The 24,053-nt window shown below is 44.3% G+C and overlaps 1 protein-coding gene across 2 annotated transcripts; it reads right to left on the reverse strand.

Annotated features, from left to right (window-relative positions):
• Nucleotides 1-2,191: 2,191 nt before the first annotated feature.
• LOC147902698 (Chaperone DnaJ-domain superfamily protein) lies at nucleotides 2,192-23,157 on the reverse strand. 2 transcript variants are annotated; one of them, XM_087373529.1, is made up of 8 exons: nucleotides 22,858-23,157; nucleotides 22,658-22,710; nucleotides 10,599-10,679; nucleotides 3,400-3,437; nucleotides 3,194-3,273; nucleotides 3,021-3,104; nucleotides 2,691-2,799; nucleotides 2,192-2,565 (listed from the first exon to the last, which is right to left on the reverse strand). In XM_087373529.1, the coding sequence occupies exons 1-8, from the start codon at nucleotides 22,964-22,966 to the stop codon at nucleotides 2,427-2,429; spliced, it is 693 nt and encodes a 230-aa protein (XP_087229655.1). In that variant the 5' UTR covers nucleotides 22,967-23,157; the 3' UTR covers nucleotides 2,192-2,426. The 2 variants fall into 2 exon arrangements, with proteins under 2 accessions (XP_087229655.1, XP_087229654.1); XM_087373528.1 differs by having other exon boundaries at nucleotides 22,658-23,155.
• Nucleotides 23,158-24,053: the final 896 nt, after the last annotated feature.

The raw sequence follows: 24,053 nt of genomic DNA on the forward strand, positions 1-24,053 counted from the left end.
CTCCGTCTATCTCCGTGCGTCTCGCCTGAGCTCCACGGGCACCTCCAACTGCGACTGCTAGAGCAGCGGTCTCCAAGTGTCTGTACGTGTCCCTCCAAACTCGAAGGGACCGGGCTGGCCCCCGCATCCAGCCGTCCCACCTGATGTGTGATCTCTCCCCCAGTTGAAGGCCCTCGGCATCTCTGCCCTGACCGTTCCAGATGAGCGGCTCGCGATCGATCTCCTCCTGACATCTAGGAGGGGACTGTATGAGACTGAGGCAGAGCCGCACTTTGCACTAAGCTTATTAACAGCAATTCTCGACACTAGCTTACTCTTTCTATATCTCTATGCTTTGCTAGAAAATGCTATGTTGAAGTATCACTCAACAAGAATTAGGTAGAGCATGACACACCAAATTCTTACAGAACCAAATTGGTTTCCTTGCTTGCCAAGTGCCATTAGCTTCCAACTTGTAGCTGCCCCATCTCAACAACTACAACATGCAACTTGCTGTACACTCCTTTTTGTGGAACCTCAATGCTCAAAAAAGAGAAAATTGAATTCTCGACTCAGCTCTCCCAAAAATATCACTTAGCTCTTATAATAAGTGTAAACATTCTCACATTGCATCATCAACAAGGAGCCCACTCCCACATAAGTTTGAAGGATTTCATAGCACCCCCATCACTTGCAAGAGAAAAACCTCCCAATCGTTTCATATTCCAGCTCTTTCTGAAATACTTCGGAAGGAGCTGGCCTAATTTGTCCAGGTGCCACACTTGATCAAGTATATTGAGTATCCAATCCTCTTGCAACCCTCACAAGCCTTTCATCATTGGTCTAACCATCATAACTCCCCACAAAAAGCTATAAACAGAACTCCACACCTATAAAGACATTTTTTAAAAACTTGTGTGTTTACATTAGACCACTCTAAATATCACAATCCATCGCTGGTCACCACATTCGAATTGGACTATGACAAGCTTAATTTCCATTTTCATTAACAATTCAAACGTGTTATCATGTCAATTGGCATAAAGTAATCTCAATTATTGTACAAGCTAGGGGTCTACAGACACGGAGCTGTTTTGCAGAAGTAGGTTACTTTATGGGTGGAAAGCGAAGGTGTGTTTTAAATGTCGCTGGGAGGAGCTTTGAGGCACCAATTCCAAAGTGTGTCTGTCTATTTAAGTTGAAAGGGAAGAGAGGAACGAGAGAATAACATAAAGAGAGCCTAGGGGAGGGAGTTTCAAAATAGTTCTGTTAGACAAGATACAGGAGGTAATGAGCAGAGGTGAACTAAGAGAAAAACCAATGGAAAATAAATAAATGATCAAAAGAGGAGAGAGAGAGAGAGAGAGGTGGTTAGGAAGGAAACAGTTTGAAAGCAGTTGATGAAAAAGAGAACAAGAGCAAACAGAAATGTGAGAGATTCACACAAAAGCTCCTCTTCTATCCTTAGCCTCTCCTCTTCTATCCTTAGCCTGGGTCGTGCTTCATCATGGAGCGGATTCTTATCCCTTTTTCTTATCGGCCTCTGCTGCAACCTTGAAGGGCGCATGCCAATTCCGTCATCTCTTTGGAAAGGGCTTCACCTTGGGTTTCTGGAAGAAGTTCACACATGCAGCTGTGCCGTTTTGCTCTGTGTCTGGTGTTGGGTGCCTCTTGTACTGTGACAGTGTTCGGCTCTCTCTTCTCCCTCCACCGATGTGATAGTTCGAGCACCCTCTGTTACTCCCTCATGTTCAGTTTGGTACACGTGTTCAGATTGGAGGAAAGTGGGTTATTCTTGTGTTGCCAGGGATAGGCAAGGCTGGATCCAGGCTTCATTGTTCTCTCTGAAGGAGGTTGTGTGGTTTTTCACTGTTCTAAAAGGCTGGGGATTGATTGTTTCTCTTTGCCTATGTTTCTTTCTGGTGTTTTGTGGAGTTAGTGGGTGGACATTACTCTTCCACCTCTGCTGTAATCGCCTATTTGCCATTTTGAACGGAATATATTACTGTTTAAGGTAAAAGATTGGGAGAAAGGTTAGTTTGTTTCAGGGTAAAGGGTTGGAGAGAGAGAGAGAGAGAGAGCGAGAAAGAATTGAAAAAGGCGGGGGGGGGGGGGGGGGGGCGGGGGGGGCAAGGGGGGGTTAAATTGATGGAATACATCCCTCCCTGAGACCATCTGAGAGCACAAAAAATCAGGCAAGACTCAAGCCTGCTGCCTCTATTTTTGCATTTGTATTCCTCCCATTGGATTGTATACATAGACCCCTCTCTTGGGCAAGCCCATGAGATAAATATACACATTAGGACATAAATCCCATCTCTGTTGGGGCTTTACAGGATAAAGAGTAAACAAATTTATTACTCATAATTCCATCCTCTACCAAAGTTGATGCTTTACAATGCTAATAAGCATACACAACAAATAATTGCCCACTTGAGACTGTTAAATCAGTACCAGTCCACCCACTCGGTTGATCTCTTTGCAGCCCTCTTTGATGGAGTGTATCTACCATTTTCATAATTAGCACGAGCAAGTAAGGCTTCCAAGAGAGCAATTTCATTTGAGTAAACAGTACCCTCCAAGGCCCTATACATTCCACAAGGAAAACATTAGCTTTGAGCAACCCTTGAATTCATGATTTAAAAACATGTGGAGCTACTTCTTATCTGCCCAAAAAATTCATTTCAATCTTTTAACTAAGTAAGCAATACCTTTCAAGCACTCGCTCCAGAACTTCTCGCTGGCAAGGGGTAACATAGTAGATGCAATTCCTTGGACATTGGCCAACAGCGAGCTCTACTGCATATTCACCAGGACGACCTAAAAATTACAAAGCCTTTGAAATGTCAAGCCCTAGGGAGAAAGAAAAGTATCTGTATGAGTGCACATAGGCATCACGGAAACAAAACTGGCTAAAAATTACAAAGCCTTTGAAATGTCAAGCCCTAGGGAGAAAGAAAAGAATCTGTACAAGTGCACATAGGGATCACGGAAACAAAGTTGTCTATAATCGTAACAGATAAGAGGAGCAATTCCTTTACCTTGAGTCACAGCCCTTGCACGGTCTGTCTCAGGAGCAAATCTAAAAACTTCAGGGGCCCTTTCCACACATGAATATGGGCAGCCTAAAACAAATTCAATGACAGTTACACGTAGATTCCACCCATGCAGGTAGATTGGGTAGTGCAGTGGATTGAGTGATTTCAATGATTACCTCTGCCGATGCAGTTCAATTCATAGACAAATACGTCTTGTGCCTCACATTCAGGATCCTCGAAAGGATCAGAGCTCTTCCTGAAAATTCAAGCCTTCTCATCAAAGGAGATAACTTCAAAGGCGGACACTTTTGAAAAAATAACAAGCAAGAAAACCTGTTTTTTTCGTTTTACTGTTGCTTCTCCGACACATCAAATTGAATACCTCTTGGAAGTGCCTTGACCCAACTGCTCCATCAATAGCTGCCAAAAAATTGAATTCCTTTTAAGATTCACAAGCCTCTGATCCTTAATTTGCAGTACACCTACTATTAATGTTTTCTTAACATGCAATCAATTCGGATTCCACTTTGAGCCATCATACTCAGCTGTGCTCCATCTGTTCCCTCCCTTAGATAAACCATACACTTTCCTCAAACATAGACAAATCGATTCTATTCATGAGGTGATACTCTTGTTTGTCTTAGAAGCCTGTTTTAGCCCATGGCTGAGGCATTTTATGGGCCAGGCCAGAGCAAGAAATGCTTCCTGTCATTACAGTTGACGATGGCATGTGCCTGGTCAACAATCACCTCAGAGACAGAAAGGTAGTGGATGCTGCAATTTATGCATCAGTGCAGCAGCAGGACTTTCTAGGTTATAAGTGAAACATCCAAAACTGCTAACTCCTAGCTTTTCATCAAATCACGGGCACTGGCACACGAATTCACCTCCCAGCCAACCTCAGTAGTAGTAAGCTCGCTAGAAAAATTCGTTACGTGAAGGCTCTTGCTTACAAAATTCCACCAAGCCCCCAAATTCCTAGATGAATTTAGTATGCCACATGTCTTCATTCTAGGGTCCCTCCTTAATGCATCATTTGAATTTAGCATCCCTGTCTGACACTATGGATTTGGGTAATCCATGCAAACGAAATATATGTCTAATAAACAAATCCACCACTTGCGGGGCTCTAATACTCTCTAGTTGGAATGAAGTGAGCCATCTTGGTAAGACGATCAACCACCACAAGGATAGAATCATATCCACCTTTTGTCGTAGGCAGACCTACAATAAAGTCCATGGAAATGCTCTCCCACCTACCCAGTGGTATCTCCAAGGGTTGTAAAAGTCCGGGTGGCTTCACCCGCTCTGCCTTACTTACCTGACACGAAAAACGTCACATATTCATGAATATGCTTTTTCATCTTTGGCCAAAAGAAATCTCGTCTCATGAGATCATATGTCTTCTCGACTCCTGGATGTCCCACACATGGGCTATCATGGCATTGTTGAATGACTCTCTGCCTGAGATCATTCTGATTAGGTACTACTACCTTGCCATTTCTTTTCAACATACCATCCCTTATGGCATATCTTGCATAAGTTTCGCCTTTTTCGGATGCCAGGTCATCCTTTTCCCCGGGTTTGAATACATGAGCCTTAGGCCAACTCTGGACGAACTCGTCCACCTTAGATGTTTTCAGAGCATGGACAACATCATACAACTCTAATTCATGAGTTAGCCAATTTTGTTAAAAGGGAGAAAGCTTCTTGCTTTCAAAAGCTACTGGCCTTCCCTCTTGGAGGAGAACTGCTCCTACCGCAATGCCACTTGCATCGGTTTCAAGGAAAAACGGTTTCTAGGGATCAACTATTTTTAACACCGGTCCTGAGACCACAGCTTGTTTTATGGTCTTAAAACTTTCCTGTTGATTCTGTCCCCATATAAAAGGTACTTTATCTGAGGTCAGATCAATCAATGGCGATACTATTTCAGAATATCCTTTGATATGCCTTCGATAAAATTGGACAAATCCCAAGAATGATCGCAAAGCGGTCAAACGAGGGATTGGCCAAGTCAGTATCGCAACTACTTTCTTTGAATCCATTTCTACCCCCTCAGGAGTAATTATGAATCCTAAATATTCAAGTCTTACCATACACAGTATAGTTTTCTTTTTATTTTATATAAAAACTAGCTTTCCTCAAAGTACTGAACACTATTCTTAAGTATTCGTAATGCTCAGCAATACTTTTGCTGAATATAAGAATACCGTCAATAAAGTGTACTACAAACTTTTCGATATACGGACGTAGTAAATCGTTCATAAGCATGACAAATGAAGCTGGAGCATTGGTAAGTCCAAAGGGCATTACCAAAAACTCATAATGTCCAAACCTGTTTCTAAAAGCGGTTTTATGCACATCCTCGGCTCTAATACGGATCTGATGGTAGCCACATTCAAGATCTATCTTACTGAAAATTACGGCCCCATGTAATGCATCAAGCAAATCATCGATCCGAGCCATCGGATACCTGTGCTTAATAGTAATATTATTCAATGCTCTGTAATCTATACAGAGGCGAAAAGTATCATCTTTCTTCTTCTTTAATATCACTAGCGAAGCAAAAGGTGAGAAACTTAGTTGAATCTGCCCCAACTTGAGGCATTCTTCCAGTTGTCTTCGTACATCCGCCTCTTCGGTTAAACTTAACCTATAGGGAGGTCTATTTACAGGTTCTGCCCCCGGGATTAGTTCAATCTTATGCTGAACATTCCGCTCTGGAGGTAACCCATAAGGTAACTCATCCCTAAAACAATCAAAGAACTCCTCTGTTATTTGATCAGCCAGCTTGGCCATCTCTCCATTTTAAGCAACATCAGTACTAGCCGAAGAATCATCAATCGGCTCTACCAATGCTGTACAAAGAAACATAAACTCTTCTTGAGCTTTTCAAATTTCCATTACGGAAACCAACGGTCCTTGAGGTATATCTTTTTCACCTCGTAAGACATACAGCACATCATTCATCTTGAATTGATAAATATGCTTTTTCCAATCTATGGTTGGATTCTTCCTAGAATGCCAAGCCTTACCCAGGGCTATGTTTGCATGAGCAAGCTTTGTCATTTCAAAATCAAGCTTCTCAGCATAGTCCTGAATTCGAAGCTCCAACTGGATAGCCCTCTGGTCCCATACTTCAGTTGAACTTCCATCTGCCATACTGACTATATATGCATAGTCAGATGGGCTAGTCATTAGTTTCAGCCTCTTTACAAGCTTGGAGTTAATTACATTGTGCGTTGACGCTGAGTCAAACAACACAATGACATCATGATTAGCTACTTGCCCTTTCATCTTAATTAACTCCGTATCATTAAAGGCTGTATACCCTGTTGCTACGGGCTTTAACAGGATATTATCAGGTGCACTAGTTACTAACTCATAACAAAACAGGTACTGACCTTTGAGAAGGTCCCGCTAGCTGAATCTGCATCTGTTCTGCTCTGGGACTTCCCTCCATTTCCACGTCGCATTCTGAGATCACCATCTCAGCCATCCAACGATCTTTGTTTCATGGACAATCTTTCCACTAATGAGGCTGAAGGCATCCAAAACACAAGCCTTCTCTACTCGCTTTTTCCCTTTGCTCTGGGGAAGACTTCGACCAAGCCCGGGTCGGTGTTGCTTTTCTTTTCATTCCAATGGTGGTACTTGATTTAGGAGTCTCAACTGGTTTCGCCTGCTTGGCTTGACCACTAGGCTGTGAGACACTCCCTTTGCTAATCCACTTCTTCTTAAACCCAGTTTTCTTCGGGTACTCATACTGAGTCCCAACCTCTACAAACCCACTTGATCTGTTCCTTTTTGCATCCTCATAGTTCAAGGCTATGGCAATTGCTTCATCTAGCGTGTTTGCATACTTAGCCCGAACTTCCATCTTTGATCCGATCATTCAATCCAAAGATAAAATCTTTTACTTGGATTGACTGAGGTAGAGGTTCATAAACTTTCATTACACTTTTCTCTGAACTTATTAGTGTATTCCACCACTGATAAATTTCTCTGACGAAGGTTTCGATACTGATCCCAAGCTCGCGATGCTTTGTCAGGAGGTAAGAAGTGTTTTCTAAATTCCTTTTTAAACCCCTCCCAAGTAGTGGGTGCCACTCCATCTTTCTACTGTTTTATCCACCACCTATCCGCTGCCTCATTAAACATATGGGTGGCCTCGCGGATTTTTTTCATATCATTCCTGATTTCACAAATAGCGAAAGCCTCTTCCCATTTGTGTAACCAGGTTTCGATGATATCGGAACTACGGTCAGACATCCGACCAAAATACTTTTCTGGCCTATAATTGGCAATATTAGGCACCTTAGCCCTCCTAGGCTCGACCGTATGAACACTAGACTCCGGTTCCATTTGAGATTTACCTTTCTCTTCAGGGGATGGTCTAGCAGACATACTATGCATCATTTTCCTGAGCTCAGATTGCCCTACATTTGCTTGTAACTGTTGCGCTAAAATCTGTTGCAAGGCATCCTCTAACATTGCAATTCTGCCAGATAGTGTATGACCTACTAGGCGCGACACCTGCGGGGTCGGCCGGACTCCCGACTCTACGAGATCCATCCTAGAAGCTTCTTCTTCTACTTCCATTTAGGTTGATGGGTGTTTTTTTTTTTTTGGAATAAATAATAAAACATCGCTTGAAACTGTATTTACCAGTCGAAAGTCCAACCCCCAATTTTACAGCCAACCAGACATCAGAAATCACACTGCAACCAAAACCCACTTTTCCCTAGACTAGGGAAACTCCTGCAATCTGAAATAACTCAAATACAGAGGCAAATAAACGAGTACATACTCCAACGAAACTTAGAAGGCATAGAAAGCTCCCTGATCATATTTTTGCTGCACGAAGAAATTAATTTATCCCTGTAAGGTTGTTCCAACACGCATTCATGATCTGCCTTGGACCACGAACATGCTGTACTGTCTACCCCTTTCCCACGAGCTCACGACCATGCACTTCGTGGCACTTCAGCGCATATGCAGATGACACCCTTCAATCGGAGTGCACAAGTAATACAAGGCCAACCTCGAACTAATGCAAGGCGTTTGCACTGTTATTACTACGAGAACCCAAATCATAATAGCCTTGGATGTTAACCAAATCTCCGCCAGCAAATATCGCAAGCAAATCCCGTGACCACACAGTAGCTCTCTGTAGGTAGTCGTAACTCCAGTAACCTCGCTTTCGAAAAGAGTTACTAGAAAGCCTGGGTTATTGCGGAAGTGGCTCTCGTCGTGTGCTGCTCGTCAACGCTTACCCAAGCTGACGAACTATCTGATGGCCTGAACTAAACGACGCAACCGTTCTCAGCTACACTATTTTCGTCTTCCACATGCAAGTGATACGATACCACAATATTACACAGCTAGTCCCTCCATGCGTTGTCACGGAATCTCGAAAGTAACCACCCGTAAACTAGCGTATGCGTCAGTCTCTGTCTTTTTTTTTTCCTCAGATTTCGTAAGACAGGATTCCCCGCTCCTCTATTGGCTTCCTAGTGGAGTCACGCTAAGGCTTGGCGAAAAATCAGATCAACAATCCGACGCGTCGCCAATCGTTCCCTCACCGTTCACAGATCGCCACGCTGATGAGTCAACCCAATCACGAAATGCTCTGATACCAAATGAAACATCCAAAACTGCTAACTCCTAGCTTTTCATCAAATCACGGGCACAGGCACACGAATTCACCTCCCAGCCAACCTCAGTAGTAGTAAGCTCACTAGAAAAATTCGTTACGTGAAGGCTCTTGCTTACAAAATTCCACCAAGCCCCAAAATTCCCTAGATGGATCTAGTATGCCACATGTCTTCATTCTAGGGTCCCTCCTTAATGCATCATTTACCCCTCTCTTGGGATATCATTAAAACCATTTGCCCCTTGGCACATTCATGCATTTAGGTCCCTTAGCCTTAGATCCACCTAGTCTAGTGCCATGTCACCCTCACCAAGGACCTTGACCTTGATTCCTTTTTTATCATTTACATGAAGCCCAAACAAATATAACACAAACATTGATCCTTTAAAGGAAAATGCCGACTGACCCTTCTGAGGTCATGTTACCTCGACTTGAGCGTAACAATAAGGCCACATTGTGGAGTGTCATGCTAATAAAGTGGTGGATGAACAGCTCAGCAAGACATGGCAGGAAAAATCTTGGCATAATAACTACACGGCATTCAAACTTATGCCAAGGCTAGATATGGTAAAGTGATTGACAGCAGAAAGCAGACCATGCAGTTTTGTGTGGCCTTTTGAGATCGTATACTCCAACATTGTGGTGCCTATGAATGTCAGAACAATCAATGACGACAGACCTGCTTGGCTGTATTGACAAACATCCCGTAAAAATTTGGGTGCACTTGTAAATAAATCCACAGGTTTTTGAAAAATTCAGAGAATTTAAAACTGTGGCTGGAAAAAAAATTGGGGGAAAAAAGAGAAATTTTAAAGTGCTTGAAGGGCGAGTACATGCTTGGTGAGTTCAGAAGCCAATAGCTCACACCCCCAGATACACCTTGGTATATGGGACACCAGAAAATAAAGATTAGAACCCTCCTTGCAATGGCAATGCAAGCTAAAAGGAGAGAATATGCCTAGCCAGTTTTGGGCAGAGGCAGTGACCATAGTACACAAATGGAAGTCTGACAAATGCAGTGAGAGGCATGCCTCTCAGGAGACCACAAGAAGAACAAGTCTGGTGTTTGGCTATCTTTCATATGCTCATTGAAAAAGCTGGATGACAAGGCAGTGAAATGCATGTTCATTGAGTGCACTGAGCAGACAACAGAGTGAGTCAAAAGCTGTGTTTTTTTCCTTTTTCATCCACGTTCATAGTAGCTTTAAGCTGCAGCATCAACATCACATAAGTACTGCCTTTTTTAGCAACCTTATTCATGACTTGTACTATGTCTTCCTACCTAGGAAGCAGGGCTATGGAAAAGCCATCAACTTCTTACTGAAAGAAGTATGAATTTGTCGACTGAAACAGTTGGTATCTTATACTATGACATCAGTTGTTACTTAAAGGAATATAAATTCGTCAACTGAAACAGTTGATATCTTATACTATGACATCAGTTGTTACTTAAAGGAGTATAAATTTGTCAACTGAAACAGTTGGTATCTTATACTACGACAAAGGATCTAACACTAGGCCATATACCACGGCAAGCAACACATGAGGCCATATACCACGGCAAGCAACACACGATAAGCATGCAAATGTGGATTGCACCCACATGTGTAAGACAACTTCAACTACTAGGTGAACAATAAGCATGCCGCACATGAGGGAATTGAATTATTTCTTCTTCCACTCATACTCCATTTCATCGTATACATAGAGTAGTTTAAATAATATTTATTCCTTTTTTCACTGAAATCAAACCTTCCTGCACATGATTGATCATGAATGATTATGAAAAAGGAACAGTTGAAACCCAGGAATTATGCCAAAGAGATATCAAAAAATGGAAAACATGTTCCCTCTTTCAAGAACTTTATATTCAAAGAAGAAACAGGAAGAGAATGACTGCAAAATCAAACATTTACTCTAACCTCATATGCTTGTATTAATCTCCGTGTTATAGCAACTGCGTTCTCAGAACCTTTGTAGACATCTGGATGAAATTCTTTGACCTGAAACCACATTCTGTATCAAAATGAGACCTTAGACAAACCCAAAAATAGAAACTATCTTGACAGCATAGATAATCAAATACGCTATCAAAGTTAAAGGCAGCATAACATGAGATCCACAAATAGCCATCACTAGCTAAACCAGTCATTTTACTTTCCCAAGTTCAAAGTTCTTTTACCTCTGGCATTTCCCCTGCCCATTACCTTTTTGTTTAATCTCTCTTCTTTTCCCAATACTGTCTCATGTATCTGCATTCGTTTTACTCCTGCTCTCTTCCAACTAATTCAGCTCAAACTAATCACATGACAATGCAAAAGTGTTCCTTTTCTGGTAACAAGTGCAACTGTATGTCAATGAGAGGTGGATCAAAAGGGTATGGGATTTGTGTTGGGAAATTATAGGTCACCTCCCCATCTGTGAGCCCCCAATGAGGAGTGCATCGGGGGGGTGTATGTAGGGTTTGAGAGATTGCCACATGGGCAGCATTGTGGCTGCCATGTGGGCAGTAGTCAAACAAAGAAAAGGGACAAAGGAGTACCGGGCAGAAAAGGCATCTCTGGGCAGGCAGAACAAAGGCATAATTGCTTTTTAGGTGACTGTCCACGGGTGGGAAATCCAGCATGTACAGGCTGCAATGAGATAGCAGATGATACCAGCAGCTGTACGGCTGACTGCATCAGCAGGTGCGGACTGTACGGAGCTATTCCAAGGCAATTCCAAGGAGCAGTAAAGTCGGGTGGGGGGCTGATTGGGTCGGCCAATTCCCCCTACCCAGTAGGCTACTTAAGGGGGGCAATCAGCCTTATATAAGGGGGCCCTTGGGGCCTCCATTATCATCGCCTGAAGCAGCACTTAGCAGAGCAGGAAGGAGCAGCAGAGCAGTATCAATTGGGTCTATGACCAGGAGGTGAATTGGGCCGAGGAGCTGCAGACTTAGGTCTGCAAGGGCTGCCCACCTAGGCTGACTACCCAGGCCATAAGATGGAGGATCACTGGACAGAGAGTCTACATAAGCTCAGGGAAGCACACGGGTTCAGGGATCTAGAAGAGCCAAGGTGATAGTAGTATAACTTTGTATTCATTTGAGGACAAAAATATACTTTTGTTGGTGCTATATCTCTCTTAGACCTCTATCTATTTTACTGGCTTGCACACACACAAATGGTTGTGAAGTACTCACAAGTAAAGAAGTTTTGAGTCCGTAGTGAAACACTTCCATGTGTAATTCCAGGGGACGTTCTATCAGTCTTCCCCTGCTGCGGGATACCCTCTATAGGGATTCATTTCTAACAGGGTATCAGAGCCCTAACAGAAGTTCACGGGACGTGGAGTTTGAAGACAAGGACCTTTCTCAAAGACGACCTTGATTCATTGCTGGGGGGAATCTACATCGACGTATGAAGAATTGTACCCGGGCGGGAGGCCCAGGTTCAGGCATGTGTCCGAAGGATTGTACCCAAGTGGGAGGCTCAAGCTCAGGCAGGTGTATGGCACTATAAGTCTACCCTTTTCAGTTCAATGTCATGGCCAACAGATATCAGATCCCTAACTTTGGAGACACAAGCAAGCTCGATGGGACCCATTACCCATTGTGGAAGATGAAGGTTCGGAGCCACAGTGTGTTGAGGGAGTCGTGGGAGATTCCAGCAGGGAGAGAGATGATGCCTCAAGCCACCATACTACCCCAGCCACATCAACTACAGCAGCAGTGCTAACACCAGCAAATTCTATCTTAGTGAGAGCATGGTAGATCTTTGAGCGGAAGACTTTTTTTTTAAACGCAAAAAGTAGTGCTAGTTATATTGCTTGAAAACGAGAGTACAAGAAGGCCTAAAGGCCAGCGGGCTGTAATCACAAAACGGATACAGCCCGTGGTAACAAAATAATTACAAGCCTCTCAGGGCATAATCATCTGAGTGTGGACAAACAGCCACGGTGGGGGGGAGTAATGCCACTGAAGACTCTGAGCAGAGTGCTGGAAGAACAGCTCTTGATGGTCCCAGTCGTGAAGGAAGCGCCGTCTCTTCTCCTTCCCTGCCGGGGACTCCCCCTGAATCTGATCCCACTGACCCTTGAGCGTGTGAATGATCGTGCTCCAGATGTCTGCTAGGGTCTGGGTAGCAGAAGAAGCCTGATCTCCTAAGGTCTGCGCGCATCTGGAAGTCCAGATATGCCAGCCTACAATACTCCCTATGATCTCCCAAACTGGGTGCCGAGTCATCGCTCCTACATCTGTCTCTGTCAGATGCCATGGGAAGCTTTCCATGTATGCCTAGGTGGCCTGCGTGATGAGGAAAACTGGATCCTGCCGAGAGAACTCATAAGCCAAGTGATGTCCCATCTCGGTGCTGCACCAACAAACGGCTCCCCAAGTGACCGGTCCTAGCTCGGGTGCAGCCCTCACTAAGATCCCCATGACTCCCTTCCACACTGTCTGAGCATGCAAACAGCTTTAAAGGCAGTGCTTAACGGACGACGACTCCTAAAAACGCATCTAGCAGTGCCCCTCCTACCCCATCTGCCTCAGCCATCTCCCAACTGGTAGCCCCTTGTGGACCACCATCCAAAGAAAGTAAGAGATCTTCCTCGGCCGCCAACTTGCCCAAAGAGTCTTCCAGAATGTACGAGGAAAGACCAGAGATATCCCTTGGGCATACCAGCTATGTGCTTGGGTGGGTAGCCTGTGCTGGAGAGCCCCAAGAGCACGCCTACCGGTACGCGCGCTGTATGAGAAGAAGGGAGTAGGGTTCTCTGAGGTCTCCAGTGGTGGCCAGCGCCACTCCCCTGGGTCCCACTCCACCTCTGTCAAGGAGTGGCCCTCCCAAATCCAGAGTCTCCAGTCTTGCACCTGAACAATCAGGGGGTATATATGCCACGCTTCCCCTTGCAGCCCTATGATGCGAAGGCGCTGCCAGGGAAGCTGGGGGTTGATCACGGCCTCTCTGCTCTGGAGACGGCTACCATCGACGACGGAGAAGAAATGAATCGAGGAGTCCGAGAAAAGGCCTGCAACCACCAAAGGAATGCCGCGGGGTGTGAACTGCCCTAGCCACCTCTCATCTCCTGGGAGGAGCTGTCTGGTGATCATGGGAATCCTCCAACCTGCAGGAATGGCAGCATCGATCTCCGCTCGCCGGGCCTGGATCCCACGTGCCGTACCTACTGCTGCTGCCAACTCGCCTAGGCCCAACTGGCTATAGATGTCCCTCCAAACCCGAAGCGAGCGCACAAGCCCACACGCCCAGAGCACCCATGGGATATGGGATCTCTCTCCAAGCTGGCGACCTGTATCATTTGTCACCTGGCTGCTCCAGATCAAGGGCTGTCTGTCTACTCCTCTCAGCAGCTGGGGGAAACCTGAGAGAGGCTGTGCCACAACTTCCTCCAGACCGAGACGAGGCCACGGAGGAAGGGGGAGCGGGGCTGAGTCAGCGGGGCTGAAGTGAAAATCCACCGGATAGACGGCTGCCAATCACCCCCCCACACTGAGACCATGCTGAAGCAAGAGCTTCCACGTCTGCCCTCCTGGGGTCAAGCCGCGAATGACTAACTTGCCAAGTAATGCCTGACTCTGCAGTTCTGGATCTATGATGCCAAGACCGCCCTCTGTCTGGGGGAGAATGACCGTCTGCCACGCGACCCGGGCTCTGGTGGTGCCGGAACCGTCTGAGCCAGACCACAGAAAGTTCTGCACCAATCTCCTCAACTAGGCTACGCACGATCTCGAGAAACACCAGCAAGATGCCACATAACAAGCGGTGGCTAGAAGGACCTGATTGACCACAAGGGCCCTGCCTGCCAGAGATAGCCGAGCCGTGCTCCAGAAGGCTAGCTTCCGTCGTATGGAAACTAGGACCGGTAGGAACTGCTGAGCCGGCGTGATATCCAGCCCTACCTAGAATCCCAGGTAGCGTGTGTTGGAATATGGAAGAAAGAACTAGAACTAGAAACTAGAAATGAGATGACAAGACTGAAAGATAAGAAATACCTTGAGAAGAGTGTAGACAAGACACAAGCTAGACTGACTTATTACAATGATGTGACCCATTGAATATATGGGCCAAAGTACAAGACATAAAGCAAGAGTGCTTATGGGATAATTGTAGAAGTGCCACATGGCACACACTAAAGACTAGACTTAGACTTAGACTTAGACAAATGTAAACTAGGAAATAGTACACTTAGTGTGCACTTATCTCCAACACCCTTCTTAAGTGGACACTAGGAGTAAGACAGAAAGACAAGAGACAAGATAGAAAACATGGCAGACAAATGATCGTGAGACACCCCTCCTCAAGTGATATCCGCATATGGGTTCACAAGGGTAAGAACAAGATGGATCTAAGACACAGTCAGATTTATAGACAGACAGACAAGACTAGATAGACAGAAGACTGACTGTAGACAAATAGAAAGACCAAGACACTAGAACCCCTTGACCTACATCATCGGTGGTCAAGGTGGTAAACAAGACATAGAGGCAATCAGAAAGCCCACTTCTCATCATGTGAGGAAGGAACAGCAAGATCAGCTGATGGAGATGTTGCAGCAATATGGGCTGAGGTAGTTGCAGGAACTGATGTAGAGGTTTTGGAGTAGCAGTCCTCCCGTGTTGGAATTATAGATATAATTCAGCAGTGACCAATGTAATATAATAAGTTAGTTAGGGGCACTTTTCCCTCATTTAGAGGTTTTTCCCCCTAACTGCAGTTAGTTCACTAACTATGGTTAGTGACTACTAAGGTTTTGTCACTAGGACAAAACCTTATCCTACTCACTTTGTGTTGTACTCTTTACACTCTATTCTATTGCAACTATAGCTTCCAAGCTTTCTACTCTCTCACTCCCTCTTGCTCTCACTCTCTCCCTTTCCTTCATTTGGTATCAGAGCAGGTTCTAGGCCTTTGAGCCCTCTGCTCTTTTTCGTACCAGCGCCTTGCCTCCAGCTTCAGCCCGCTCCAATCTGTCCGTACAGTCCGTACGACTGTACGGCATCCTGACGCATCGTCGGCCGTACACACCTGCTGTTCGTATATCGCAACATTCAGATTCGTACATCGTCGGCCGTACATACCTGCTGACCGTACAGCGCAACATTCAGATTCGTACATCGACCGCCGTCCGTGAAGTGCCGTACACCGTCGCCGTCGTACATACCTGTTCACCGTACATCGTCGCCGTACATCGTGAAGGCCGTACAGTTCCGTAAAGTACCGTACACCGTCGCCGTACAACTCCCGTACAGTATTTGTACCTGTTTTTCGTACAGGTTATCATTCCTGTATAGTCTACGTACCTGTCGACGTACTAGCCGTACAGTGCCGTACAAACTGTACGGCATTTCCGTACTATCTTCAGTACAGTAAATCTGCTTCAGTACAGCAGGTACCTTCTTGGCTTGGTTCCGTACTGAATCTGCTTCAGCACATAAAATTTCAGCAAATCCAAGAGTGTACTATTCGTAACTTCAGTTTGGCCATCCGTTTGAGGATGAAAAGCTGAGGAGAAACTTAGAAGAGTTCCAAGGTTCTCAAACAAAGCCTGCCAGAAGTTACTAGTGAACTTTGAGTCTCTACCTGATACTATAGACTTGGGCATGCCGTGGTGTCTAAAGATGTGTCTAATAAATAAATGGGCAGCTTCAGGTGCCTTGAGATTCTTTCTGCAAGGAATGAAGTGGGCTTGCTTGCTGAATCGATCTACTATCACCCAAATCATGTCATGATTTTGATTGGTCCTGGGAATTCCTATAATGAAGTCCATGGTGATGTGTTCCCATGGTCTCTCAGGAATGGGTAGGGGCTGAAGTAAACCCTTGGGTTTTCCTCTCTCATACTTAGCTTTTTGACATGCGAGACAAGCTGAAATGTAGGCAGCAGTGTCCTTTTTCATATTAGGCCAGTAGAAAAATTTATCCATGGCTGAAAAAGTGGCCACAATACCCCTATGACCAGCATAGGGTGGGTTATGGCTTTCCTCCATCACTTTAGATCTAAGCTGCTTTGTGATACATAGTTTGTTCTCCATGGATAAATAGCCATCCCTGATGCGGTAGGCATGATGGGTGCCTCCATCTTTCAAATGTGCCCATGGCTGAGCAAAATCAGCATCTCCCTCATAGAATTCTTTGAGGGCTGTTAGCTCATCATGATAGGGAACTGAAATATGGTGAAGCCGTGGTCTACGAGAAAGGGCATCAGCCACTACATTCTCTTTTCCAAGAGTATGTTGTATCTGAAAATGAAATGATTGCAGAAAGGTAGACCATTTCATATGTCTCTCTCTGATCAAAGGTTGAGTTAGAAAATATTTAAGACTTTCATGATCAGTTTTTACAAGAAAATCTATCCCTAAAAGATAATGTTTCCAAAGTTTGAGAGCATGAATTACAGCTAAGAGTTCTTTTTCATAGATATCATAATGAAGTTCAGCATCTCTTAGCCGTCGGCTTTCAAAGGCCACAGCATGACCATCCTGGGTAAGAGAATCCCAAAGGCAATCGCCACTGCCATCAGCTGCTACTAGGAATGGTTTCCTTAAGTCAGGAATGATAAGTACAGGAGCTGTAGTCAGGGCATGCTTTAGAGCATTAAAAGAGTCCTTTTCTTTTTGGGTCCATCTGAACTTCAAATTTTTCTTAGTGAGATCATGTAAAGGGGCTGCAAGTTCAGCAAAATGCCAAATAAACCTTCGGTAATATGAGCATAGGCCTAGAAAAGGCCTTACCTCATGGGCATTCTTCAAGTCAGGCCACTCTACAATTGTCTGTATCTTGGCTGGGTCCATACGGACACCTTCTCGTGAGATAATGTGACCAAGATAGTGAATCTCAAGAAGAAAGAACTCACTTTTCTTCTCATTGATGTGAAGAGCATTTTCAGCTAAGATTTGAAATACAATCTTTAGATGTTCCTTATGCTCTTCCTCATTCTTGCTGAAAATGAGAATGTCATCAAAGAAGACGGCAGTGAACTGTCTATAGTTCCTGAACAACCGTTCCATCAATCGATTGAACGTGGCTGGGGCATTAGTAAGGCCAAATGGCATTACCATATGTTCATACAGCCCAAATGTGGTTCGGAAGGCTGTTTTATGAATGTCCTCAGGTACAACTCGTACCTGATGGTAGCCACTCTTAAGATCTATGCGGCTGAAAATTTCAAATCCTCCTAAACGATCAAAGATATCGTCTATACGAGGAATTGGGAAACGATTCTTAACCGTCTATTTGTTTAAGGCTCTATAGTCTATGCACATCCTGAAGGTTTTATCCTTCTTTTGGACTAGTAAGACAGGAGAGCAAAAAGAAGAACTACTGGGTTGGATCAATCCCTTGTCCAAGAGTTCTTGGACTTGCTTGAAGATTTCATCTTGTTGAGATTGACTAACTCTATATGGGGGTCTATTTGGAGGTGAAGACCCTGGAACTATGTCAATTTTGTGATCCTCTGGTCTCTCAGGAGGGAGGTGACTAGGAAGTTCCTGAGAGAAGCAACTAGAGAATTCCTGAAGGAAATCTAATCTTTCTTTTGTGAGAGGATCTGACTTTTCTTCACTTGGTTGCTTATCGCGTACAAACACTAGAAAAGAACATACTCCTTTCTTAAGCAAATTGGGAGATCGTGCATGACTTACCATAGGAATGGTGTTTCCTGAAACTCCCGCTGTAATGCTCACATCTCTACCCTTATGTTGGAGGGTTAGAATATTCTTCACATAATCGATTCGGGGGTTGACTTGCTTATGCCAGGGCATGCCAAGAATTACATCTAATCCTTGAAGTGGTGCCACCATGAAGGGTAGATGATCCAAGTACCCCTGGATGTGTACCCGAAGCTTGCCGATGATGGGGTACACCTTCTCTTCTTGGTTCTTGAAGGCTGCAGTTGCCTCCAAGGCTTCTCCTTTATCCTCGGGGGCTATCCCGAGGTTCTGTGCCATCTCATGAGAAATAAAGTTGTGAGTAGCTCCACTATCGAACAAAAACAAAGCAATTGATCCTTTACCTGACCCCATGTTTTCAACAAACTATCGGTGTCGTTTACAGCTCCCTTTTCTGGAGGTGCTTCCACCTTGTTAACTACCAAAACTGGCTTTTTGAGGGCTGCTTCTTTGTTGCTGCTGTTTTTGGCAGCTTGAGGGCATTCGTAGAAGTTGTGGCCTCGATCGCCACACTTGAAACACCGCCCTTCGGAGTAATACTTTTTATGATGTAGACCATGTGATATGTGTTTTGACTATCCCATTTCTGTGAACCTCACACCCTTGGGAACCCTTGCTAGCATGAGATCCTAGCCATAGATTTATCCTTGACCACCATGAGATGGCATGAGAAACTATGAGACTAGATGTATCCTTGACATTGCAAGAGGCAAACCCTTGAGGGAGGGTATGTTGGGATAAGTATGATCAAGGGCTTGCTCTATGGTGCATGTGTGCATCTAGGGGAGTCACATATGTGTTTGTGTGTGTTGTAAAGGCACATCAAGTGCTATGATGTGTCTAGTGTGTGACCTACGTGATGATGTAAGCCAAAGGCAATCCCACTGATGTAGGGACTGATTCCCACTGATGTAGGGGCTGATTGCCACTTATGTAGGGAAGGTACTACCTTCTCCCCCTTTCTATAAGAGAGAGTCCTCTCTCTCACAATCCATAATAGAGAACTACCATTTTGTTTCATTGTGCTCTCACACCTCTTGCAAGATGCATCTATTCTATCCTACGGGATTCTACAGATTGTAGAGAAGGACGCCATGAATTGTGAGCTCCAACAAGGTCGGTAGACCTGAGGAGATGTGCATGGCCACATATCTATTGAGAGTGGTGGTAGATTGTTGATTTGGAAGCTTGCAGTAACAAGTGTTTGTGAGTTGATTATAAAAGAAAGAGTTCTCAGTTATCCCTCGTGTTTTCTCGTCATTTCATGCAGTTCATTTTCTTCTCCATTTCATGCAATTCTAGCTAGTCTTCCTTCAGTGGTATCAGAGCGGCGTCTAGATCTTGGGAGCTGAGGTGTGTGTGAAGATTAAAGGCAAGGCTATCTTCTATGACAAAAAGGTCTACACATATTGATAACTCACTTATCATCGTCACTCAGAAGCTCAGAAAGCCAAGAAGTAGAGGACCTACGAAGATAAAAACATCTTTGGATGTACTTGCTGAAGCATGCTTTCGAGTTTCTCTAAATCCCTTCAAGTTTTGGTGATGGATACAACAAAGAAGGACAAAAATGGAGGAGTTCTTATGATTTTCAATGGCAAGAACTTCATATCCTGGCAGCTTGTTGCACGGTTACTGTTCATGCAAAAAGGATTGTGGGGAGTTGAAGGCAATACAGAGAAGAAACCCAAGGGTAATGCATCGGAAGCAGATAAGAATGCATGGGAATTGAAGAACGAGAAGGCTATAGGCTACATGGGACGAGTTCTCGGACGAAAGTTCTTCCACCATCTTGATATGAAGGTCACAGCATCAGAGAATTGGCAGATGCTAGAGACACTGTTTGGAGTATGCATGAAACATTCCAGAGCCAATCTCAAGCAAGAATTATTTGATCTACGCATGCAAGAAGATGAGACACTTGGGAGTGTTTTTAAACACGATGCAAGCGTTGTTAAGACAACTAAATGATCTGGGAGCAAAAGTCGAAGATGAGGATAAGAAGGCGATACTGCTCAAGAGTCTACCTGTCGATCAGCATGGAGAGGTGGTACGTATCTTGCGTCTGGATGAGGAAATGGATTTTCTCGCCTGGGTTGGAATGTTGCTCAATGAGGAGAAGCGTAGTAGTGCATCTTTTTATGATCCAAGAGTGTATGCAGTAACTGATAAGAGAAAATCTACTTGAGATGTTCGAAAAGATAGAAGATGTCGTTATTGTGGTAGAGATAGGCATATCGAAAAGTTCTGCTATACCAAACAGCGTGATGAGATACTGAAAGGTAAGGATAAAGAAAAAGTATTAGCTGTGGACAAAGGTGGTGAAGAGGAATCTAGTATGTTAGTTGAGGCAGATGTCTTTAAAGACCAAGGTTGGGCCTTCTAGAAGAAGCATGTTCCTTGCGGACGTTTTGATTCTCTGTGTCTCAGTACAAATCTGTCTTTTTTATTTAGTCATAGTATGTTTTGATTTGAAAGCTCTTTGTGAGCATTGACAGTTCATACGCAGTCCTCTTTGTGAGGTAATGAGCTCTTTGTGAGCATTGATATCTTCATGGAAGTTTTTTTGATCAAGCTCTTTGTGAGCTGATGATTGTTTGTCTGTTGCTTCCCCATTTTGGCCGAGGGGGGGGATGTTGGCTTGAAGCTTGTGAAGCTCGTCCTCATGGGGAGGAGTCCATTACTCTAAGGTTCTACCAGCTTCACGGGATTGGTTGGGAGATGGAAATGAAGGCCTGGGATTGGTCCATGCAGTTAGCTTGCATGGATTGGCTGCCCTTGCATGCAATAGTACGTGGCAACACTGCAGTTCATGTAAGACATGGTCGTGGCTCTTGGAGCTTCATGAGTGTTCTGATTACTACGAAAGCGCATCGTTATTCGGAGGCTTGGAGCGTCACACCGACCTGTAGACCGCTTGATGAGAGTCAACTTCAGAGATAGATATAGGCTAGGAGATTGTAGAGAAGAACGCCATGAATTGTGAGCTCCAACAAGGTCGGTAGACCTGAGGAGACATGCATGGCCACATATCTATTGAGAGTGGTGGTAGATTGTTGATTTGGAAGCTTGCAGTAACAAGTGTTTGTGAGTTGATTATAGAAGAAAGAGTTCTCAATTATCCTTCGTGTTTTCTCGTCATTTCATGCAGTTCATTTTCTTCTCCATTTCATGCAATTCTAGCTAGTCTTCCTTCAGTCTACATATGCTCAGAGGAGCACGCAGGCTCAGGGATCTAGAAGAGCCAAGGTGATAGTAGTACAACTTTTGGTATGGACTCGGGCCCTCTTGTTTATTATACATTTGTGGATGGAAATATACTTTTGTTAGTGCTATATCTCTCTTAGATCTCTGTATGTTTACTGGCTTGCACACACACTTCTAATTATGAAGTACACACAAGTAAAGAAGTTTTGATTCCGTGGTGAAACACTTCCGCGTGTAATCCTTGGGCACATTCTATCAATCTTCCATTGCAGGATACCCTTTGTAGGGATTCATTTCTAACAGTCTACATGGTTAATTCAAGAGCGCAGGGAGAAGGCAGAGCCACTTGTCTAGTATGGTAGGAGTACTTTGGAAAATATAACTTCATAAGACCAGAATCTATCCAATCTTACAAATTAACATTTTTTATAGAACAAGCAAAAGAACAAAGGAATTTTATTTATTTTTAATGTGTAAATGAGAAAAAAAGAATAAGAAAAAGAGCTTAGTAAGCAAAGCTACCGTTATGTTCTTATGGTAGAGTATTTTGGAAAAGCTGATTGGACGCTGTGCCATATGAACTGACATCATGATCACAAAATGCACTTGGGAGCAAGGACGGGGCTGGCCACGGCTCAAATTTTTTTAGTTTTCTTGTCACTTGGGCATTATAGATAGTTCGTGACAAGGTCCACATTAATTTCATGTAAATGCACATCACCTATTTAGGAGAGGCACTTGGAAGTAATGACTAGGAAAACTCTGATTGTGCTAGTTATTCATTATCAGAAAATGCACGTATGGATATTACGTTTGAAATCCATTAAGAACAGGCTAAGTTGCAGGAGATTGAGAAACTGAACCACTTCACAGACTAGCCCTTGTCTTGAACACAAAACGTTCAAACATCAAAACAATATTGACCATAGCATTTCAACAAGTTCTCAGAAACTCACACCTAATCAAATTCTATTCAAATAGCCATTTCTCATCTTGAGACCTCTGGACAGGCTACTGTAATGATCTTTCTATTAGGTATCAATGCAGTGTACGCCAGTCAAAACTTGTTAAAAGTGCAGCGACGAACATGAAACAAAGCAGGTGCTACCTTAGTCCTGAAGGCGGCCTTGATATCTTCTTCACTGCAGTCTTGCTCGAGGCCTAAAATCTCAAAAGGACTAAATTTAGATAACCAGCGAGAATTTTCATCGTCCTGGATACTTGCCATACTAATCGTTCTGGGTCTCGTACTTGAAGAACGCGTCCAATTAATGAGAGATGGATTCTTTCTTCCTACCAAACACTTGCCAGCAATGCCCGGGGAAGCACAGAAAGAGGGGTGAGTCTTCAAAACCCCAGGTTCAAGGTTCAAGCAAATGCTCCCCTCAAGGCAAGCAGCGGGCTGGGGAGGCAGCATTTTCTCCAAGGAAGGCCGCTCAACTGATTGGGAAGTGAACAGGAAACACGAAACGGATGGGGAATGCGAGCTACGAAGCTTGAATCATCCACTAAATTTTTCCTCGGTAAGATATGGTGTCATCAGGCAGGCATTCCAATCAAGGCCATGATTCAAAGCAATTGGTAATTGTTGCTGGTGGTCAACTGTCAACATTAGAGTACCATTCACAGTCTTATGTTCCCACGTGGCAGCAAACCTCGTGTGAGTCGTACACCCTATAGCCAACTTACGGAAATTTATTGAAGAATTTATGCTGTCCTATGTGTGAGAAATGTAGCAGATACATGGGGTGTGTGTCAAATGCGGTGTACGAATTCCCACCCTATAGCGAGTCAAAACCATCGACGTGGCGAGGGTCACTAGAAAGAAAATCTATGCCGTTGGATCTCAAAAGTTCCTTCATCGTCGTAATCTGTGGTCCACTTTCTCACTGGCTCCTTTGCACGACTGACCGGCTAATATTAGAGAATGCAACCTACACCATTGACCTACAACTAACATTGCCACTGACACAAGGGCCGCCTCTTCTCAACCTACCACATATCTCACGACTCACGACTCTTGTCAGCCGTTGGATCAACTCTGCCTACAAAGACCGAACTGCCACGTGATTGTGCACAGATTGCCACGCATCTAAACCCTCTAGCCATGTCCCTCCACATGACTCCCGGGCCCCACCCCCCCCGCCGCGCCAATGGCCAAAAATTGGCTCCAGTTGTTGCTGATTTTCGATCAAAAATAAGGGCAACCGGCTCTCGGCCTCCAACCGATTGCCGCCCCAGTTCCCAAAGCCGATTCCCTACTCCTTCCCCACATCCCAACAAAGGGTCTATCATATAGATGAAGGGGAGGGGCTCTATATCCAAGGTCCACCACTGTCCACAACTACTTCTAGGATTAATCCCAACAGAAGGTCTACCGGATGAAGGGCAAGGGTTCTATACATCCCAACATAAAATCTATCAGATGAAGGGGAGGGGTTCTATATATCCAAGGTCCACCACTGTCCTAACTACTTTGGGATTAATCCCCAAGGTTCTTTGCC

The sequence above is a fragment of the Dipteris shenzhenensis genome, chromosome 4 (genome assembly GCF_047967505.1).
Source record: "Dipteris shenzhenensis isolate YYH24624 ecotype China chromosome 4, Dip_SZ_1.0, whole genome shotgun sequence".
NCBI classification, from domain to species: domain Eukaryota; kingdom Viridiplantae; phylum Streptophyta; class Polypodiopsida; order Gleicheniales; family Dipteridaceae; genus Dipteris; species Dipteris shenzhenensis.

Bases quoted from the DNA above. Each gene is read 5' to 3' on its own strand.
- LOC147902698 (XM_087373528.1), bottom strand. From the start codon at position 22,966: ATGCTGCCTCCCCAGCCCGCTGCTTGCCTTGAGGGGAGCATTTGCTTG. The intron at 3,438-10,598 runs GTTAGAGTAAAT...ATTTTTTGGCAG, and splicing joins GATTAATACAAGCATATGAG to CTATTGATGGAGCAGTTGGG. The intron at 3,274-3,399 runs GTATTCAATTTG...TTGAATTTTCAG, and splicing joins GGTCAAGGCACTTCCAAGAG to GAAGAGCTCTGATCCTTTCG.